Below are 21,791 nucleotides of genomic sequence, written 5' to 3'. Positions count from 1 at the left end.
TATTAACATATAAAGCCTCAGTATTTACATTTTTGTTACATGGACCTGCAGAATTAAAATGTATCCAGAGTATTTGGTGATAAATGACATTTATAGAGTGGCTTTCATCACACAGGGCTTCTCCGTGCTTCACAAAAATCTCTCGGATGGAGCATGGCAGACAATTGGCACACCACATGACTGCATTAGGGGAGAACTTCTATTTTAACTTTTCTTCTTTCATAGGTTCACAGATTTTAAGGCCAGATGGGATCATTAGGTCATTCAGTCTAATCTCCTAACACTGGCCATAGAATTTCACCTCTTTACCCCTGTTTTGAGTGCAATAACTTGTGAGCTCATCTTCCAGAGAGGCATCCAGGCTTGATCTGAGATGGATCATCCATTTCTTCCCTTGATAGTTTGTTCCAGTGGTTAGTCACAGCACTCGGAGATTAAGTGTCCTGGAAACCTTAAGGCCACATGTTCAAATACAGAGACTCAAGATCTAAACACACAGAAATACATGTGCATGTGCAAGAGTATACCAAGCAACATATTTGCAAATTTCCACCCTTGTGCATGCAACTGCAGGAGTATTTTTCTGCATGTGTTTTTAATGTCCTGACCTCAGGGCTCCATTTTTGAATACAGGTCTGTCACATCTTACGCTGGGGTTACATTCCGCAGTCAGCGCGTAAAGCGAAAATCGCGTATAGTCAAAATTACATTGAGTGTAATGGCGGGCGGAATCGCCCGCACCTCAGGTACAGTATTAAAATTGTTATTTTTCTCTTTTTTTTGTTTTTGTTTTTGCCAACCGCGTAAAGCTGAAATCGCGCATGTTAAAGGCGCGTAAGATGCGACAGACCTGTAATGTCCTTTAGGCCCATGAAAATCAGACAGAGCCTAGTTGTTTTAGGTCTTGTTGAAAAGAAAACAACAGAGAGAAATAAAAAAGAAACTATTTGACAGCACTATCTCTTTATTTAAGGCAAAGGACTTAGATAGTACATGGAAAATACAGCTCATCTTTAATGGTGCTTGTCATAGAATGACAAGCCCTTACCAACTTTAGGTCAGCCATTGCTGCTCCTTTGAGAGGGCTAATTTTGGTGAGGAAAATATGAAACAAATTCATATAACACAGACAAGCTAGTTAGATGTTATTTTCCTCTCTTTCATTGTCCACCTCTCTCTGTACACCCTTACCCATCTGATCTGCATAGATTTGCCGAGGTATACATTGTATCATGTCAAGATCCTTCAGTATCATGTTGCAGCAGATGTTATTATAGTCTTATTCAGAGAGGGAGGCGTAGGCTTGGATAGCAGCACACTGATAAGCAGGGCGAGAAATAAAAAACACAGATCCTAACCGCAGGCTAAATCCCTTTTGTGCTGTTCCAGTAGCATAAAGGGGGATTAAAGCTGCCAATAAGGCTCTGCTCTGGATTGTCCTGTCACAGTGGATTCCCTGGTGTCGTAAAGCCAGTGAAGCCAGTCTAGGTTATCTACATCCTGTGTCTAGCGTAAAGGGCTGGCCAGGAGAGAAAAGGGGCATGGCTGGAATGCACTGCATTTCGGCAAGCTTATGCCAATGGAATAGTGCCCAGGGCACCATTCCAGAGGGGGTAAATTAGAGCAGCTCTGTGGCTGCTCTAACTTGCCACAGAGGCTGAACTAGCCCCTAGCTGTCCCCAGGACTGGAGATATAATGTCCTTTCTCCCTCCTCCTTCTCCTTACAGGCACTGAGCAAAACTCTAGTGCACATGAGCATCCAGCCCAATAATTCTCCAAGAAAGTTACCAATGGGTTTCTAACAAAACGGCTCCTGCAGTTACCAGAAGACAATTGTTCTCATTCACCTACATACTCAGAATAGTTACCATGCAGGGCACAAATGAACCCTGGCACTGGCCTAGCTGAATTACACAAAGAAAGCAAGGACATTGTTTTTTAAATGCACCCTTCCAAAATTCTGTTCTCCCCAAAAATTCTAGTTTGAACAAAGACATACTGGGGAAGAGGTCAGCCACATTTTCCAACCAGGAAGAAGAACCTTTCCTCTCACACCCCCAAAAATCCTGCTGTTTCATTCATAAATAAAATAAGCCACAAACTCAGTTGCTGGCAGGCACTCCCTTTTATCTTTCACTTGGTTGAGAAAGAGACTAACAACATCACATTTTCAGAAAGCCAACGGTGGTAATCACAGAACTGGTTTTCATGTATTTTTAAAAGCATTTGCAGCAGCACTGCTCCAATCATTTTAAAAAGAATTAGAAGCATGCAGAAAATTCTCAAGAAGCAGCTTAACGCTCTTCTTTACTTATTTTAAGATGAGAAGAATGCACTGGAAAAAGACCACTTCCAAAAGGAGATTTCAAAAAGTTAGCACCGTTTCACTACAATCAAGGCAGAGCTGAAATACTTATTATCTCAAATAAGTCCGGGTGACATTTGAGATGTCTCGACAATTATTGGCCTGCCAGCCGTGTGTGGAATCAGCCAGTTCCTTTTCTCTTTTTGGTATCTTTTTTTTTACATGCTCAAAGACCTCATTCATAAAATATGTAGCGGGAGCTCTTCAGAGGATGCTATTGCCTATGCTGTAGACCTGATGAAGGTTACTGTGCTGCTGAGACAGATATTCTGCCAGAAGATAAATCAATGTAGCTGGTGGAGTTGAATTACTGCATCAAGAGCTCAGTGGTTGGCACACCGGCCTTCAGAGCGACAGTCTGGGTTTGATTCCTGGCTGGTGGGACAATTTTGAGCTTCAGTGAAAGTGTGGAATAAACACGCGGTATGGTCCTGGTCAGTAGCCCATGGGTGCAGGGAGAAATGCTACTTGTTAGAATAGGAAAGAGATGCGAGTTTGTGGCACACTCCCATGGGATGCACTTGGCCCATTTATCTCCTGGGTGGGGCAGACAAAGAGAGAACAATGAGGACTGGAAGCTGGACAAACTGCTAAATTAAGCAGATAAAATTATTAGCAATTGGCTAGCAGCTTTTGCAGCAGCTTGATATAAACCAAATAAAAGAGCATGGCTTTTCCCCTACAGTCCAGTTATATCCTGTCCATCCCATGTCCATCTTTATGGCCTTTCTTGCAAATCCAAATATTCCATGCTCTAGTCACTGCCTGATTTTCTCTTGTCTTAACATGTTCTCCAACAGCCATTTACATCTGCTTCACTTTTGCCTATTTTAGAGCAAGTGTTTGATTTTAATCTGCTGATGTTAGCCTCAGTGTACCTTTGAATCTTTGGTTCTTCACTTTCTAAAATCCCATCATTCTCTCCTATTAGTTCAATAGGATAGATGCTCTTTTGTTCCACCTTTGGCATTTCTTACCCTTTTGCAGGCAGGAGTTTAAATCAGACTGTTGCTAAACTGTCCTCTAATAATTTTTATGAAGTGCAGTCCAATTTTCTTTATCTTCCTTGGGGATCCATTCAATTAAGCACAGTCATAATGAATGAATGGACACAGAGCTTTGTAACCATATTTACATCCAGATTAATGGGAACCAGGTAAGATAACTTTAAAGCCATCAATATTTTAATACCTTTGCTTTTCATTTTGCTATCTTCAATGTCAGACACATTTAGAGGCTGAGTTTTTAATTTCCTCCTCAGTTTGTGAGAAATCCGAGTTTATACGTGGCTTTAAATTACCAGAATTTGCCTCAAAATGGATTTCTTGCAGGTCTTCCATCTTGATAGTCAGCTGAAAGACTGCACATGACACAAGCTGAGTTGCAAAGCTGATCATTTATTGGCGACTGTAACAAATGTAATCTATTTATCTACATATTGCCAAGAAGCCAGTATTTATCAATATTAATATTTAAATGAAGGCTCTGAGAGAGCACTAAAAATATAATGTAGGGAACATTCAGGCAACAGAAATGCTGAACTAGATGAGCTAAAATGTCTTCTCCATCTCACCTTTACCACTCATGTTTAACTATTTTATCCAATGCAAGGTGTTGTTAGACCTCGAATATGAGCCTGATTCTCATTTACACTAAGGCTCAGACAGTTACATTTATAGAGCGGGGGGCTGGATTGGTTGGAGGTTCTGAGGGGGGCAGGAAGTGGGAGGGAGAGGATAGGGGATGGGCACCAGGCTGATTGGGGAGGCACAGCCTTCCCTACCTGGCCCTCCATACAGTTTTGCAACCCCAATGTGGCCCTTGGGCCAAAAAGTTTTCCCATCCCTGCGCTAGCTGATAAAGGTGGGGGGTGGGAAGCAAAGATTCTGCATTTGTTTTTTTGATTGTTTTGGCCAGTGAGTTTTTAAGTTGATTTGCTCTTCCTTTGCCTTGCACCCCTGGCCCTAAGCCAATGAAATTACTAAAAAAACTAGGACCTCTAAGACCTAAAAGTCAGGAGGACAACTGGAGTTTTGCCATTGATTTCCACAGGATTTCATCCTTAGGATTTAGGATCCAGCGTTGGGTACCTGGTTGCTGTCCTGTTATTTCTAGGAGGGGTACTAGTGATTCCTATGCTGCCTATAACTTCTCTTCTACCACAAGTCTGCAACAGGCTCCTGCATTGCCTGGGATAAGCTATCTGCTCATGATTCAGTTAAGTTTCTGATTGTGTAAATAGAGAGAGCGTGGAAATGCCTGCTGTCATGTTTGCAAAGTCGCCTAGATCAGACTGTGGAAGAGGCAAACCGCAGTGCTATATTTTTAACTCAGCTCTGTTTCCTGTCTTCACATCCAATCTCTTGAAAGTTCTTCTTTCATGTGACCAGCTTCAAAGACAGCAGTTTCATTGAGCCTTCTCCCGCAGGGTCAGCACTAGCTGACGCTGCGCCTTGGGGGAGCCCCAGTTCTGTGCCAGCTCCATCCAGCACCCCTTGTTTCTATTCCAAATCTTTCTGACTGCCACAGGGGCCCTCTTGTGCCTGCTGCTGCTGACTTGCTGTCAATGTTTCTATCCAGTTCTGTGTATTCACCAGTGGCCACCTTCCCTTGCTCTGAGGCTCTGTTTAGGATTTCTGCTCCCAGGCTGAATTGAGATGCACGGAAGCGGCATGGAACCCTGAAGCCTCAGTGTAGCCTTGAAGCAAAAGGCAGCCTGGGGTATTTGAGTGAAACACTGGCAGTAAAGCGTTCAGCAGCCAACTCTCAACAGAGTACGTTGGAACCTCGATGCCTTGACACACAGTGAAGGCAGCTTGTAGTGACTGAATGAAATGGAGAAACAGTGATGGAAAATTTCAGCATCCTCCCATGCCTACAATTTTGGCATCTCAGACACCAATCAGTTCACCAGTCCTTTGAATGGATCTCTTACCTGCTTAGTCTCTATCCAGAGAGACAAATGGGTTGCATAGTTAAGGGAGGAAAAAGATGATAATTTAACTCATTTTTGGAAGGCATCCATTAAAAACATGGTACACTGGACTTGCACTGTAATATTTACCGCAGTGGTTCTGCCACCTAGATTTAAAATGGAGAAAACCACGAACACCTTGGTAAATTTAACTATAGCAGGGTGTGGATCCTGTTGTGTTTTTTTTAAAGAGTGTTCATCATATTATCAGTGGGATATCACAGTACAGTAAACAACTAGCACTACCAATCACTTTTATATAGTTCAGAAAATAAGATTGCCGTGTTTGACATTTGAAAGGTGGTAACCCAACCAATCATAGGACGATGGAGAAAAAGACATGGCATAAATTCTTCCTCCACCATCAGCTAATCAGAATGGATTTTGAGGACAGGAATCTCCACTGCCCAGGCTAACCCAATTGGTTTTAATTTAGGGGCAAGAAATTCCACTTCCTTTTCTGTTCCACTTAGTGTCTGATTCTGGGGACAGGAAATCCTAGCGTTTATGCTAATCTGATCATTTTTTCTGTGAGCGGTTGGAAAGCCTACCATTAGATTCACCCTGACTTTATCTAATAAGAAGCGCGTTTCCAAAGAAGGTGTGGGGAGGGGGCTTGTGAGACTCACTTTAGCTAATCTGTGCTGGTGGAGTGTAGTTTTTATGATTTAACATAGTTTTTTTTTTCCCATTTGGAACATTTGCATATTCTATAATGACAGCAAGAAGATCTATTTGGAGAAGAGTGCTTCTCAGAACAAAAGCACACGTCCCTTAATATACAGCAGTAGACATTCTCCTACTGTTGTCAACATAATCACTATTGAGCGGGGACCACGCTGGTTCTCTAACACTAGTGGGTGAATTTTTTAATGCCCGATAATGAAGTAGTGTTTGGGATCTAGCATTATATTTAAGAAAATGTTCACAATGGTGCTCTAATTGTTTCCAAAGATAAAATGTAAAGACCCATAGAAGGTAGAGATGGGAAAGGCCTTTGTCCATACCCCTGCTGGCGAAGGACTGTTCTCTACAGTTTATTTTCCATGGCTTTGTTTAAGTTATCCAGGGATGAGGCTTTTTAAACTTTTAAGACTATCCCACAGTTTCATAGACTGCTGAGGATTAGGACAAAAGGCCCAAACCAGAACCCGAAGATCCCCAGCTCTGGACTTTGTGCAAGTCACATCCAGATCTGAACCTCATGGCTTCACTCTGAATACAAATGGCTCCAAACTTTAGAACATTTTTGGGTGTAAATCCGAATCTGGATTTTACAGTTCAGTAAATCAGTGACAACCAGAAACATCTATATTTTTTTCCTTTAAACTCACCTCTCTGTCAAGTCCAGCAGCCACTGTGACAATGTCTCCTGTTTCACTATTAATGGTAAACATATTTTGTGATGGACTCTGTGGGGTCTGAGTCACAATCCGGTATCTCACCATCCCATTGGCTGTAGTACTATCATCAGCATCATTTGCAGTCACCGTCATCACATAGGTCCCTTGAAATAAGAGAAAACAAAACATCAATATCGTTTCAATCAGCAGTAAGGCGTTGTTGGTGAGTTGGAAACCTGCACTTCATTCAGAAATGTTATAGGCAAGAACATCACATTTGAAATCTACCTAATTACCCAAGAAACATATTGTGAAAATACTATCCCTGTTTGGACTGGATACGCTGGAAGGACAATGATCATAAAGAATCAAGCTTCCCCTGTTTCATTATCAACTCCAGCCTTACAGTTTTTTCAAAGGATTGTATGTTTTAAGACAACATTTGCCCTCTGCAGCTTCCTGTGCTTTCTCCCAGAGGTATAGATTTCTCCTTCCAAAAATCAGCCCAGTTACCTTGCTATGAGACTATTTCTAGAATTTAGCAGCACAAGGTTTTCTAGGGTTCTCAGCAACTTCAGAAGGATCCACCAACATGCACCACTGCAGCATGGCTTGCCCCAGGCCTCCAAATCTTACAATAAAAGAGTCCATCCCTCCAGTGCCAGCACCATTTCAGTGCAGAAACAAGGCTTATCTGCAGAGCAAACCAAACAGCTGCTGCCCAGCAGGGAGGGAAATCAGTGGTTTGGTATGTGTGGCCAGCAATGTATTGAATCGTTGGTTTGTTTCTTGCTAATCATCAGCTTCTTCATTTGCCTTGCAAAAAGCCTATTTTCCAGATATTGCTAGGAGCACAATGACAGGCTTATTATCACTGGAGTTTGGCAGCAGGGTGTTCTGTTAAAGAGGGAAATTATCATTATGATGGTAGAGGATGTTGCTTGATTGGATGGACTCCTGCAGCTGCATGGTCTTATGACCCCCCACCCCAATAGCTGATGCACCACAGCCTAACATTTGTTATTATTGGGTGGAAAGAATTACTTAAAAGATGGGCACACACTGCTTACAAATAACGATCTGCAATAATATATGTAACTGATGATAAGGTACCCAAACAAGAGAAAGGGGAAAGCAGGGCTGGACCAATTTTACTGGCCACAGCAACAAAGAAGAATCAGTAGAAAAATGGAGGGCATCGCTATTACACTGCTCATTTGAGAGTCATGCGTAGTGAGGGACAGACTATGACTGGCAATCCATGGCCCACACAGGAGGAGGCGCTCAGGGGTCTCAACAGGGATTCCAGCTCACTCTAAATGGGCACTCTTTCAATGGCGGCAGCACGCATGCCCTTCTGAACTCAGCCAGCTATACTAGCCACAGGAGCGTGTACCACAGTTAATCACACTGCTTTGCCCCACTTTTGGATAGCTACCACCTTTGGGGGTGCTAGCAGGAAGCTCCCCAACAGTATCACATCCTTGTGCAGGTGCACATAGTCCTACGGGACTCTTTCCAGCTTGCACAACCAAGCTGCCTTTGTTCTCTATGGTACTACAGATCCTTGTGAATTTTGCTATTTTAGCTTTTAAAAAAATGTATAAGGCAAATGCCTATGATACATGCAAGTCCTATTTTTCTACAATAAGCCTGGCTCTCATCTGTGAAATGAGAACGAAGTATTCAACAACCTTAACATTTTTCTGATCAATAAACTTGGGCTGAGGAAAGGAACATTGACTTGGAATAAGATTGCATGAGTTATGATTTGTTCTCCTTTCTCTTGTAGCATTCCCTTTTTTTCTCCTGTAAAAACAGTAATGATGAGAAAACTGATACAAGCAAAGAATCCATCCTTAGATAAATACCTAATAGGAGAAATTTCAATAGAAAACATGTTGCACAAGATGTTTGATTTGAAATTTATGTTATCTTAATGCATTCCACAGAGATAATAATCTCTGAGCAGAATGTCAAAACTTATGGTTAATGAAAATGGAAGAGAAAATAAAATCTATTTTAGGAGATATAATACACACTGTAATACACTCATGAATCCAAAACACCAGGCTCTAGAGAAACAAATTTTATGATTTAGTTTTTGGTGTAAGAAAACATAACAGTTCAGAAATAAAAGTTGTTTGGTACACTACGTTGCCGATAGGAAGCAAAGGAGATTCTTTTATATTCGTGAGAGATGCCTAGGTGCAGGAATTTACAAAGTCCCAGACTCTGCAAATTCTTACTCATGTGAGTAATTCCATTGTTCTCCTTGAGACAGCTCCTGTGAAGAACGACAACTCAGGTGAGGCTTTGTAGGATTGGGCCTCCTGGCTTTTCTTTCCCTTCACCCTTGTTTCCCTTGATGCAGCACTTTGACCAATAAAATAACATTTTATACATGGCAGTTCTAGAAAACCAATTATATCAATTGTCCTTGACCTGCAACCCCATAAGGACACACAAGACACATTAAATGCCTCTTATGATGTGAACCGAGAACCAGGCAGCTGTGGCTCTTGCTGCAATCTGCTCTGATTCTCATGTGTGAATATGATAATTTTCCATTGTGAGATCCAATTAGCAGGAAGCAAAAAGGGTTTGAGGAAGTTGACATTAATGCCTAGCTTGTAGCATAACAAGTTGCCACATGTAAGGGTGGCAAGTAGCTGGGGTGGGTTCTGTAGATTTTGAGAAAGTCACAGTTCCTTCTCTGGTTCCCTCTTTGCTCCAAGAAGGAAGTAAGCTGATAGCATTCCACCATCCAATACCTAGTATACATTAGTAGTGGATTACTTCCCCCTCCATGCCATCTCTGCTCTGCTACTTGGTATGTGGATGGGTGCAACCAATGTGCCCATTCCCTTCAGCTGCCCACTTAATTCCTGCCTGGCTCTGTTGGAGGAGAGTAACAGCTTTACGGAATCTGCTCTGCTCTCCATGCTGTGACCTGTGTGCAAAGGTGCACTGTCTTAAGGGCAGGTGACAATTCTACCATTATTGTGTGCATTCTGTATTCAGTATTATACATATTTACTCCATCTTAACCAAGACACAGCTCTTGCTAGACACCTTCTCAGGGTACTGTAGTGTTCAGTTAAAAAAAGATACATTGTTAAAATATGGCCTGCTGAAGTGAATAGCACACACACACACACACACACACACACACACACACACACACACACACACACACACTCTGTATAAATCTAGGTGGAGTGGAATGGGCATAAACTGCTGTGGTACTGGGCATCTTTGTGATTGCAAATCTAACTACTGTCAGCTCATCTATATAGTTTGCATAGAGATACTTGTTTGTATATTTTTAATTGAAATAAAATATCTCTCTTTCTACAGTACTCATCACTGTAGTATCTAGGCACATACATAGGGCTAGACTGCACAGCCCCTACTCAGGTGAGGATTCCTACTGATGTTAATGGGGCTACTCGTGTGAGTAAGGATTCACCAACGTAAGCACAGCCCAATCTAGCCCATATAATGTATATGTTTGAATTGAGCAGAAATGAAAATAACAGACTAACAGCGCTGGCTGTGTGCCACTGTGCATGCAAAGAAATGGCCATTATCATCCCACAGGTCTTTTCCACCTGATGTCATGGACGGACACTGTGAAAGCTGTTCCAAACAGCCTTGCTAAAGTGTTGCACGCCTGACTGTTCCACTTCTGGGTCAGCCACTGCCAACCATGATGAATTACAAGGTGGTTTTTAAGATGCAGGGCTAGAATGAGACGACCAAACCATTTTCCCTCGTAACTCGAGACAGGATTTGAAGCTGTCATGGGTTTCTGATAATTAATACGACTACTCAGCACTTTACTTCTGCAAAGCACGGTATAGGCATGAACTTAGTGCATTTCTGATCTGAAGAGCTAGTGCAAGAACACAATGAACAAGCCAGACCTCATTAAAAGAGAACTGATGAAGCACAGAACATTGACCAAACCCAGGAAGTGTATCACATGCTGAAACATATCATCTGAAAGATGTATTTGATATAATTGCACTAAAATATACACATGATCTATGAATACCAGTAGATTACCTGTTGAAATAGAAACATTTCTTATAACTTCAGGTACAATATATATTAAATAAAATATACCACCTAGTAAATCATGTCAATATTAAATCAAGTTTGTTACACCTGTTGAACAACCCTCCCAAGCAACTGATTGAATTATCATGCACAGATAGTGCTGACAAGAGTACTGTACATTAGCTCTTCATTAACTAATGTGCCAAGTTCATATCTCAACTGCGTCAAAGTTAACATATGACATGGCATAGCTGATCTACCATTAAAAAGAAGATACCAAGAATCTGAACTTGAGAGTGCATGCCTTCCATTTTACAACGAATGCAGCCTTCTGGACGTTACTTTGTCAAGTAATGCAAATTTATTTCAACCAGATGACAGTTGAATATATGAAATAGCAAGGCATCCATTGCCCTTATCTCCTGCCTACCTGAGACAGAGGGTATGCGTACGCTAGCTCTGATGGGGTAATTCCAGCTCAGGTAGACATACCCACACTAGCTCTGATTGAGCTAGCATGCTAAAAATAGTAATGCAGCCATGGCAACGCAAGCAGCAGGTGCAAGCTAGCTGCCTACGTATGATCCCATCTGAAATCCTGGGCACGTACTCGGGGCAGCTATCCCGTCCCACTGCTAGTGCTGTGGCAACTACAGATTGATCAGAGCAAGCATGGGTATGTTTTCCTGAGCGTTACATCTCCAGCCCCTGCCTAGACATACCCTATGAGTGTCACTATGTGAAAACGTCCCCTTCAGATTGATTGGGCTTTCTGTGGGATGTGCACACGATTAGAGGAAGTGATAAAGAAACCATTAAGTGTAAGATAGAGCCTTACAGAATATACTATGTCCAGAGGAGCGGGGGCTGGTAAAGATGATTAATCCACTTAGTGCAGAATGAGAGTTTCTACACAGGGAGTTAGTGCAGAATAGCTTTTGTGTTTCATATTCACATCCTAGAGACTTGGCACTAACTTCCCCAAGCCCTAAGATTGTTCGGTTTGGAAATGATTACTAAAGTGCAGTTCTGCATTGAAAAGTTACTATATAAAACTGGCTTTGTGGGGTTCCTTGTATCTCAGTGACTCAAGATCATACTGTATATACCCATTTGATAAGGAAAAATTAAATTAAAAAAAAGATTATATTTGTATCCCTAAATACATGCATGCACTCAAATGTTTAGCTCTGCAAAGTCATCCTAAGATCTGACTGGCAAGGTGGATTCTTTCTGGCTCAAATGTTAACAATAAAGAACTGCAGACTAATTGCTGCTCTCGCTTTCCCTTTGTCTCCAACCTCTGATCTCTCTCACATCTGTGCAACCTCATTTCTGTGTAGTAAAGATTGGGTTTTCACAGTGTTAAGATTTACAATTGTGCAACCAAAATCTGAGAACAGTCGCACTCACACCTCTTTGAAAAGATGGCCTCTAATGCTTTCGTGTTACAATTGCATCATAATTACCTCTATTCTAAGCTGGATAAAGACAAGACTGATGTTTATTAGTTAGACTTAATGCAGAGTTAATGGGGCATTTATCAAAAAACAAAAAGCCTTCCACTCTGTCCTTTATGCCTCATACTAATGCAATAAATAAGTACATAAAATAACCCCCACCCTGTCTGTTCTTGTGTAGAAACAGACATGCTAAAACTTCATGCAGTTTTCAGTGATAACGTTAATTCTTTATTGAGCTGTGTCTTACAATTTATGTTTTTAAATGGCTGGTAAATGTTGCAGAATCATTAAAGGTTGGTTAACCTTCTCAGCCTAATTTTGTCTTACAAGATACTTAATTTAATCATCTCCCCATAGAAAAGGAATGAATCATTATGTGCAGACATGTAGTGATGACCATATTACATTAGATCTTCATTAACCCAAGTTAATAATGGCTTTGAACTGATGGAATCCTCCCCTTCCTCCTTATTTCCCCACCTCCCTCATTGCAAAGCTCATGTAGTGAATGCTCTACATACCAATGTTTGGTAGAAGAATAAAGTGATCACTGATGGAAAGTTCATGCTTTAAAAGTGGCACAAAATTTGTAATACTCTCCTAAAACTGACAGTTTCTCATTTAAAAGCATTCTGATAATTGCTGTCTTATACTCCCTGGGTGAGATTCTCAAACCCTTACACATGTTGAATAGTAATATACTCTTCAAACAATACCATTCATTCCAAGGAAACCTCTTGCAGAATAAGATATGGCTCGGAGAATAAGGACGGCAAAATCTGGTCCTATATTTGTACACACCGGGATCCCAAACCTGAATATGTTCTCTGGGTGCTACAGTTATATGAATACTTCTCCTCCGTTTACAATAATAACTTTTAAATATTGCTTCAGTGTTGAAGGCAGCAACCATCTGAAAATCTCAGGTTCCAGGCTGAATCAGTCCATTGTCCATCTTGAACTTGTGTATGAAAATTGCACTTTGCCCGTGTTCTCCTCTTCTTGATGATTTCATTGTGATTCCAGCAAAAAGTGAAATGGACAAGACTCTTGTTCTGAGAAGCAACTTGTCAAATTCTGCCAGTTTGCAGGACAAGAGCATGATTTTCATCCAGCCTCCATGCTGAGGGACAGATTCTTAATGTAAACAAAAGGCACCAATGGAGCCACAACAACTCACAGAGAATCTGGCATTGGCATTTTAGGTCCACTGAAGCTCTTGTTTTGGAGGGCTGATATTCTTTTAAACCATCAAGGGAATAGTTGAAAGCAGAAAACATGCTTATACAGTGGTAGGACATTTTGGGCCTTGCCACTTTTAACCATGATCCTTTACAACTGAAATAAGTGCAAGAGTTACACTGGTCTGTAAATGGTGCACATTACGGCTGTGACCAGCTGTGTTTGATACACCAAAATTCAGGTCCCTCATGAAGCATTGTAGAACCTGAGAACAACCTGTAGTGGGGTGGACCACCTGCTCCAGCCTGGAAGGGGTTGGAAAAGCCCTGCAGAGGGCTGGGGCTGGGCAAGGTAAAACTCTGGCTGATTGGGGGAAGTGGCTGCAGCTGGGGCCATGCCCCAAACTGAGCAACAGGGCCTTATAAGAAGGCCAGGGAAGCCAGAAGGAGGAGGCTCCCTCTGCCTGTAGAGGGAGAAGGGCCTGGTTGCAGGGAGCTGGACATAGGGTACCTGAGTGGAGCAGGGGAGCTCCTGCCTGGAAAACCCCAGGCTGCGGCCTAGCATATGGCCAAGAGGTCCTGGGGGTTGCAGAGGGCAGCCCAGGAGTAGGCCAAGGCAGCAGGTCCAAACCCAACCTTGCCAGTGATGAGTAGGCTGATACTGCAGTCTGCTCCAGGACGCAGGGGCTACACAATGACTGGCAATAGCCATATACTGAGGCGAGGTGGGAATACTGGGTGGGGGTTCCCCTGGGAGGGGGAAACCCAAAGAGAAAGGGGTTACTGCTTGGGGGGAGCACCCCAGCTAACAGGGCACCGGGGTCCTGGGAGGGACACAGGGGCCAGAGGACAGGCGGATCACCGGCTTGCAGAGGGCGCTCCGGAGCTGGAAGAGCTAATTCCCGGAAGTCACCAGCAGGAGGTGCCGCAGGGGTGAGTCAGCCCATCTACACAACCCCAAACATATGACTATGAAACAATAATACCTCTTATACAGCACTTTTTAATCAGAAGATATTTTTAGAAGATGTTTTACAAGGGAGATCACTGATCATATCCCCATTTTACAGATGGGGAAACTGAGACACAGAATGGAGAAGCAACTAAAGTCATCTAGAAAAAGAGCTGGGAATAGGACCCAGATCTCCTTTTCTCCACTTGGAGTTAACAACATATAAAATCAAATCAGAATCAGAATAGCCCTGGCTAAACTAAGCATTATATTTTGACCTCGAGACCCTCATGAGTTTGAAACTTTCTCGGGTGAAGGAACAGGAGTCTTGTCATTGATGTCAGTGGGGCCAGGATTTCACTCCTTGTATTTTGTCAGCTAAGGACGAGGGGGGCAAAAACTAAAATCATGATAACTCAGAGCTTTAAACATAGGAAAGGACGACAGACACGAGTGCAGAGCTGTAGCCTGCGAGAAGGAGAAGGAAACAAAATAAACCTACTATTTTAGTCAAATAAGGAGAGGCAAGACTTGGAAGCCGCTGAAATGCCAGAATAACTATTTTCAAATCAACGAAGTATTGTCTGGATAATCAATGTAATGAATGAAGAATAGGGAGAGCTGTCATTACTAAATGGAGAAGTAGTGAAGATGATAGAAGAGGCAATTTAGAAGATATGAACTTGAGGCCAGCCTAGAGACAACCGCTGTAGTATCTAAGACTAAAGCTCAACCGCGCACAAAAAATGGATTAAATAGATGATAAAAAGCCATTTTTACATTCTCATTACCCCAAATGCAAAATGAGAATCAGACCCACCAAATTTATGCAGTAGTGTCATTAAAATAAATAAATAGTGTCAACTAAATGAACAAGTGCAAGGCATGGAGATGAGACAGATGCTTGAAATTCTGTTGCAGATGTAATAAATTGCAAATATGTCTAATCTAAACTGTATCCTGCATCACATAGACAGAAAAGTAAAGTAGAAGCAGCACTTCTCTTTCAGATGCCGCTCCCTGGGGAGTAGCTGCTAGCTCCTGGCATGCGCTTTTACCATTATTTTTTTGTAATCAATGGCATATTTTGACCTTTCAAGCAATTAACCTAATTCACAGAGGATGTCATTCCCTAATTACTGGAGACATCAGATTGTCAACCTCAAACAAGGCACAAAGAGACAACCTAATGTGAATAAAGAGAACAAGTGGGTCTAGAGAGATGATAGAAAAAATCAGAAAGGGGGCTGTCATCTGGAACTGAAGAACAAAATAAACATCTTGGGAAAGAAAACTAATGAATGCACTGAGTACAAATCACATGGAGGTATAGCCAGATTTGAGGTTAACTCTTGTATGATTTGGGAATGTAGTCTGCAGCCTGGTGAGACTGAAAGCACCACAGAGAAGTTATATGAAGTAAAACCCGAAGACAGGCAAAACAGACTTCAGTACAAATGGATGAGCCTCAGCTTATGAGGCAGTTTAGTAAATGGAACCTCTTGCTTCTCACAGTAAACTCAAAAAGTGGAATAAGAGAGATTTAGGACAAAATATTCAAAACTGTAGGCACCAACACAATTTGCATAAAAGCATGAATGTATTTACATGCCTAATTTGCACACACATATATTGCACAGCTATAACTGTGCATGCAAACAGAAAGAAAGATGTCCGATGGCAAATGCATATGCAAATAGTGAAATTATGCAAACATTTCTCTACAAAATCTGGGCCTCCACACACACTGCACAATACCATTGCGTATCTTGAATTTTCACTGAGAAAGTGGTCTATACAATTATAACATATAGTTTCATAATTTCCAAAACAGAATTAAAAAGTGTTAGGCTTTTTTCATGACAGAGTGGAAATTAAAGTGCACAGCAGAAAATCTATCCACATTTCTCTGCAGAATTGAGCTATGAGAGAGGCCATTAATGCAACTAAAAAGCCAAAATATACAATGATGGTATTTAATATTCAACAGATTGAGAACTGGAAGAATGTATCAGGGCAACTGCACCAATGTTTTCCCTCCATGGTCCATCAAGAGCTCCCACTCCAGGGGCCCAGATCCTCAGCTGTCAACTCTCTTGAGCAGAGACCCATGTCTCTCTTGCTCCTGACTGGAGTTTTCCCCAACTGCACTGTTCAATACCTGCACTGTCAAGTATCAGAGGGGTAGCCGTGTTAGTCTGGTTCTGTAGAAGCAGCAAAGAATCCTGTGGCACCTTATAGACTAACAGATGTTTTGCAGCATGAGCTTTCGTGGGTGAATACCCACTTCTTCGGATGCAAGCAGTGGAAATACCTGCACTGTGATATTCTCAGCACGCCAGACTGCCTAAGCAGGCCAGTGTGTGTGCTTTACTTTCTCTCCAAAGGTTATGAACAGCTGTAATTGCCAGCAATCACAGCTTACCACGCATCTCTTTATAAGCAAGCACATTTATTCTTAAAGTGAAAGCATTACAGAGAAAACATATTAAACATATTAAAAAAAACCCTACAAACATCCTAATAAGCTTACCAGAGATCACCTCCCAGTTCCAACAAGGGCTCAGTCCTTCAACCCACACAAAGGAGTTTTCTGCGGTTACAAGCTTTCACAGCTTTAGCTCAGAAATGGCACACCAATGAATAGATAGTCTTTCCTTTATACAGCTTAGGCCTATGAGATTGGTCTCATGTAACAGGTGATCAGCAGACAAAAACAGTCTCCTTAGGGCATAGTTTCAAAAGACTGGATTTTTGCATAACCAGAGATGAGGGATTTGCATTAACCTCTCCTTAGGTATTTTCCAGGAACACATATATTGTCTGAAAAGACCATTCTTGTCTGGCACATTGTTCGATATAGTCCTTTGTTCATTCAGGCTTCTCATCACATCTCTCCCCTAGAGAAGTTGCATACAATCCTGGCCCAGAATAATATATAAACTTTGCATTTAGTACAGTAGACCCAAAGAGACAAACTTAAGACAATAAGGTTTTTCAAGGATATTGAAGGAAACTGCTGGATCTGTCACAGCAGCTGCACAGGATGTCTCCAGAAAAGATGCAAGATTTGTTTGACACCTGGTTCCATCTTTTCAAGCATATTTAGGTATTTTCATTTGCTGTAGTCCGATAAGACTTGATGATGCTAGGTGACCAGGTAGGGCCAAAGTTCACTGACTTCAATGCAGTTAGGTCAGCAGAAAATTTGTCCTTTAGTCTACAAGGGGAAACTGTGTAGACTGTGCATAGTTTTCTTGCACAATATATTACAGACAGACACACACACAACCAATGGCAGTTTCAACAAAGGACCAGATTCTTGATTGTTTTTGACTATTAACTACTTGCTGGAGGACCCCTGGAAGAATAGTTATAGCCTGGTTAGCATGATGCTTCACAACTCTCCACTGCTATCAACTTATTTGTTTCTATTCTTTTAAATAATGTGTCTTGATTATGTTTTCCCATAGGTATATGGTACATTATTTGTGGTTGTTTGATAAAAACATTGCAGTGGATGGGCTTCTGCATTGCTATAATTTATTTCCAGACTGGTCGCAGAAGACTATTTCAACCAATTTTTCTTTATATCAACTTGGCCATTTTCTTTGAAGGGAAAAGTATCAGTTTTTGGATGTGGATTTTTTTCTTCTTGAGCCCTATAATTCACTGCATTGCTACTGGGACTGGCTGTTTCTATACTAAAAAATAAGTAAGCAAACTATTTCATAACTACCCAGTTTTGACACAAAATGGAAAGCAGTAAAATGTGGTTGCATATGAGCACTTTCTTATCTCAGACTGGTGCTTGGCTGACCAAAAGACTTGAAAGAAGATATTGTCTGTCCTAAATTTATGTGCAATGTATCAAAGAGAGAAGAGGGTGGGTCGGATGAAGCCATTTTTAATAGTTTACAAAATGCAAGGATGAGATTAGCCTCTATCCAAACTGAACAGACTGAAGCAGCATTAAGATATTTAAATCGGCTGTATGATGAACATAGTGATAATGCCTATGACTGAGAAAACTGCTGAATCATATTCTGTTAATAAGGCAATTAGATGAGTTTTTAAGTGTTATCCCTTTAAGGATGATGATACTTTTGCTATTTCTATGCTTTCCTAACTCTAGTGCTGATTAGGAGGAAAATGCAATTAGAAAAACACACTCTCACGCAGGGTAGGATCCCCCACAAGATTTCACTGTATACATAGTAATGTGGAATTTGATCGTGAATGGTAATAATGACTGAAGTGAGTAAATCTGGGTCATGTTGAGAGAGGCAGATTCTTCTCTTGCTGCGTGACACTTAAATTGGATCCATTTTAGGTCTTTTTTTCATTTGGTAGAGAACAGGCTTAGATTTTTAAGGGTACAGGTATCATTAATTTTGTCCAAAACTAATGAGAATAATAATCCACAATTTCAAGAGTCAAAGAAGCAGCTTATATGTTTGAGACACTTTCATCATATTTCTGGGTCTACACCCACTCACCCCACACATGTGCTTTGACATACAGTTTCAAGTATAAGTCTCTCTTTCACTGTGGATCAGATCCTCAGTTGTGTCATTCACTGTAGTTCCACTGAAATCAATATATCAATTTACATATGATGAAGACCTGGCCCTATATAGTCACATATACACACTGATGTTGGGATGTGGTAAGTGGTAACCCACTGTTTCCAGTTCATGAGTATGTTATGATGTCTTTGACTTGTATTTTTCTGAATACTCCTCATTTACTAAGGCTCTGATAGGACAAAGCACTTGTAGACGTGCTTAACTTTAAGCACATATTTAAGTTCATCCTCATTCAGCAAATTACTTAAGCAAGTCTGATTGGCTTAAGCAAGATTTAAGCACACGTTTAAGTGCCTTGCTGAATCAAGGCCTTAAATAAAGAATAACGAAAATGATTTGCCTCCAAGCTTGTAAAATAACACTGACTGTATTAAAGTTGCGATTATTAGCTTCAACACAGTGGTTTTTGGATTAATTCAAATTCAAAAGGGAAGGAAGTGTTTTACCCTTACTGGCTCCTGCCAGCATTTAAAAATGATGGTTCTTATTGCCACTGACTCTGGAACTTTACCTTTGCCATTTTCATTTCCTCTCTCACAACAATTTTACCACCTACGGCACTCCCCCCACTTGTAATTTAAGTGGAAATACAACCTTCAGGATGATGAGCATCTCTTTGCTAACTGTGCTATCAGGTGAATGAGAGGAAAGAGCCAGGAATTCAGAACCTCAGTGCTTCATACAAGTCTATGTATAAATGCAACTCTGTGCCTTAAAGGATTAATTTCACAAGCCTTAAATTGCAGTTTAATTTGAAAACTAATTCAGCCCCATAATTGGCTTTTCTGTTCAAATCATTGAGGCTAAAGATTTAAATTCTTAATATTCAGATGACTTTCAAGTATCTCGCCCCATCTGTGCATTAGTCCATGGTGTTAATCTCTCAAGGGAATCTCTGCTAGCATAGAAATAAAATAAATAAACAAACAACTGGGGCACTAATAGCATAAGCTGCTTTAAAAAAATCCCTGCTATTATACAGAATATTTATTTTTATGAGATTTCTTTAACTCAATTTGCTACATGTAGATTTTGCTCCCAGCTATTTAATTTTTTAGGTGACATCAATATAAAGAATCACACTATCAGAATTGCATGGAGTTAGGGGGAGGCAGCGAATTTTAATTACAACATTTTTCACTTAAGGAGTATCAATTATAATGTTCCGTTCCTTTGGAGGTTTACCCATGACGCTTAGAGCTTCTTCCAGTTCATTCAGGAGTAAGAAACTGGTGTCAACTCTGCCCTCCAGCTTAACAATGTGCTAAAAAATCAAATGAAGAATAGGGAGAGGTGAAATTCTGGCATCATAGAAGTCAATAGGAGTTTTGCTATGGACTTCAGAGGGTCCACTATTTCACCTAGGCCCTAGGTGGGGGAGATAAAGGATGGGTTAATATTAAAATGCCTCCCACATAGAGCTGGTAGGAAATCTTCCAATTGAAGGTTCTTCCAGAGGCAAATGCCAATTTGTCAAAAGTGAAACTTTTTTTTTTTTTTTTTTTTTACAAAATTTTGACAAAATTTCATTATGAAAAAACAAAAAGCGGCTGGAGTGAAGCATTTGGATAAGGTTGGTACTTGTTAGATCTTTTTGGAGCAGAATGTTTTGATTTCCCATTTCAAAACATCTTTTCATTTCAATTTTTTAAAATATTATATTATATAATATGTAAAGTCAAAATTGGAACGAAACATTTAGATTTGATCAAAACACAACATTGCGATCACACTGAAATTAAACTTTTGCCACAATTCCATTTCATGGGAAATTTCAATTTTTTTGTTTTGTTTTCATTCTATTTTGGAAGGGAAAAAAATTCAAAATCACAGAATTTCCCACGAAATGGAAAATCCAATTCCCAGCCAACGTTACTCTCACAAGATATCCTTAGGATCCCGCAATCCTGTACAAGAACTGCTGTAAAATTCTAGTAGCTAAAGTTTGTGTCAGGCAGTAACTGGTAAAAATATTTGCAAGAGGATTCTGTGAAGCATGGGAAGAAGAAGAAGGATTTTTTCCCCTGGCTATTACCCAGTAAGCTAGTTTGCCCTGGTTCACAGAAATAAGCTTTAAAGGTACAAGAGAATTCATGCAGCACGTACTACATTCAGAAAAGAAGCTGTGCAATCCATACAGCTTTATCAGCTCTTGAAAGGAAAGTTCTACAGTTATGAGGGAACTAGAACTTCGCTGATTAAGGCTGCCGGAGGGACCAGGGGAATTTCAGCACTAGCTTGCAGCAGCATTTTTTAAACTTAGCTGTGTTCTTCACATAGAGGCAAAGTTCAAAGAAGCAGAACATTATTCAATGTGAGTAAAACATGGCCTTTTAAGATATACTTTCAAACAGTGGTGCATTAAATCAAAAACAACTTGAGTGTCTGTGTGTGTGGGGGGGGGGAGATGATTCTGTGGGGAAAAATATCACACATAACTATTCATGTTCTGTGTTTGTTTGGAAGGCCCTGCATTTTAAAAACTAAAGGGTTCATCTGCATACTCTTAGACTAAATAAACTAGAAACAGCAAGGAAGAATTTATTGCAAAGTATCAAAGAAGGGAAAAGAGATACATTTCAATACAGCATCTAGCACACATTTGGGGACTGTATAAGGACCAGAGAGTGACACCCCTATTCATACAGAGTAGTACGTTACTCTGCAAGGGGTAATTCCATTAATTTCAAGGGGACTACTCATGGCATATGGTACTATTCAATTTAAGGAGAGCAGAATCTTACTCAATGATAATAATAGATTATAATTAATAATACATGAGCTCCGGTCAGCATTCCTGTCCAGGTCTGATTACAGTGGTGACTGGCACCCCTCAGACAGTACATTCTCTGGAAACT

The 21,791-nt window shown here is 40.8% G+C and overlaps 1 protein-coding gene across 20 annotated transcripts in view; it reads right to left on the bottom strand.

Annotated features, from left to right (window-relative positions):
* The window catches only part of CDH4 (cadherin 4), an 823,907-nt gene that overhangs the window by 100,729 nt on the left and 701,387 nt on the right, over positions 1-21,791 (bottom strand). For all 20 annotated transcript variants that reach the window (XM_039498098.1, XM_039498099.1, XM_039498101.1 and 17 more), the window contains one exon: positions 6,675-6,847. In XM_039498098.1, coding sequence (XP_039354032.1) covers positions 6,675-6,847 — 173 coding nt within the window. The remainder of the gene's footprint in view (positions 1-6,674; positions 6,848-21,791) is intronic.

Source organism: Mauremys reevesii, linkage group 13, assembly GCF_016161935.1.
Source record: "Mauremys reevesii isolate NIE-2019 linkage group 13, ASM1616193v1, whole genome shotgun sequence".
Classification (NCBI taxonomy): Eukaryota; Metazoa; Chordata; order Testudines; family Geoemydidae; genus Mauremys; species Mauremys reevesii.
The sequence above is the reverse complement of the archived record's forward strand: the minus strand, read 5'-3'. Positions and strand labels throughout refer to the sequence as shown.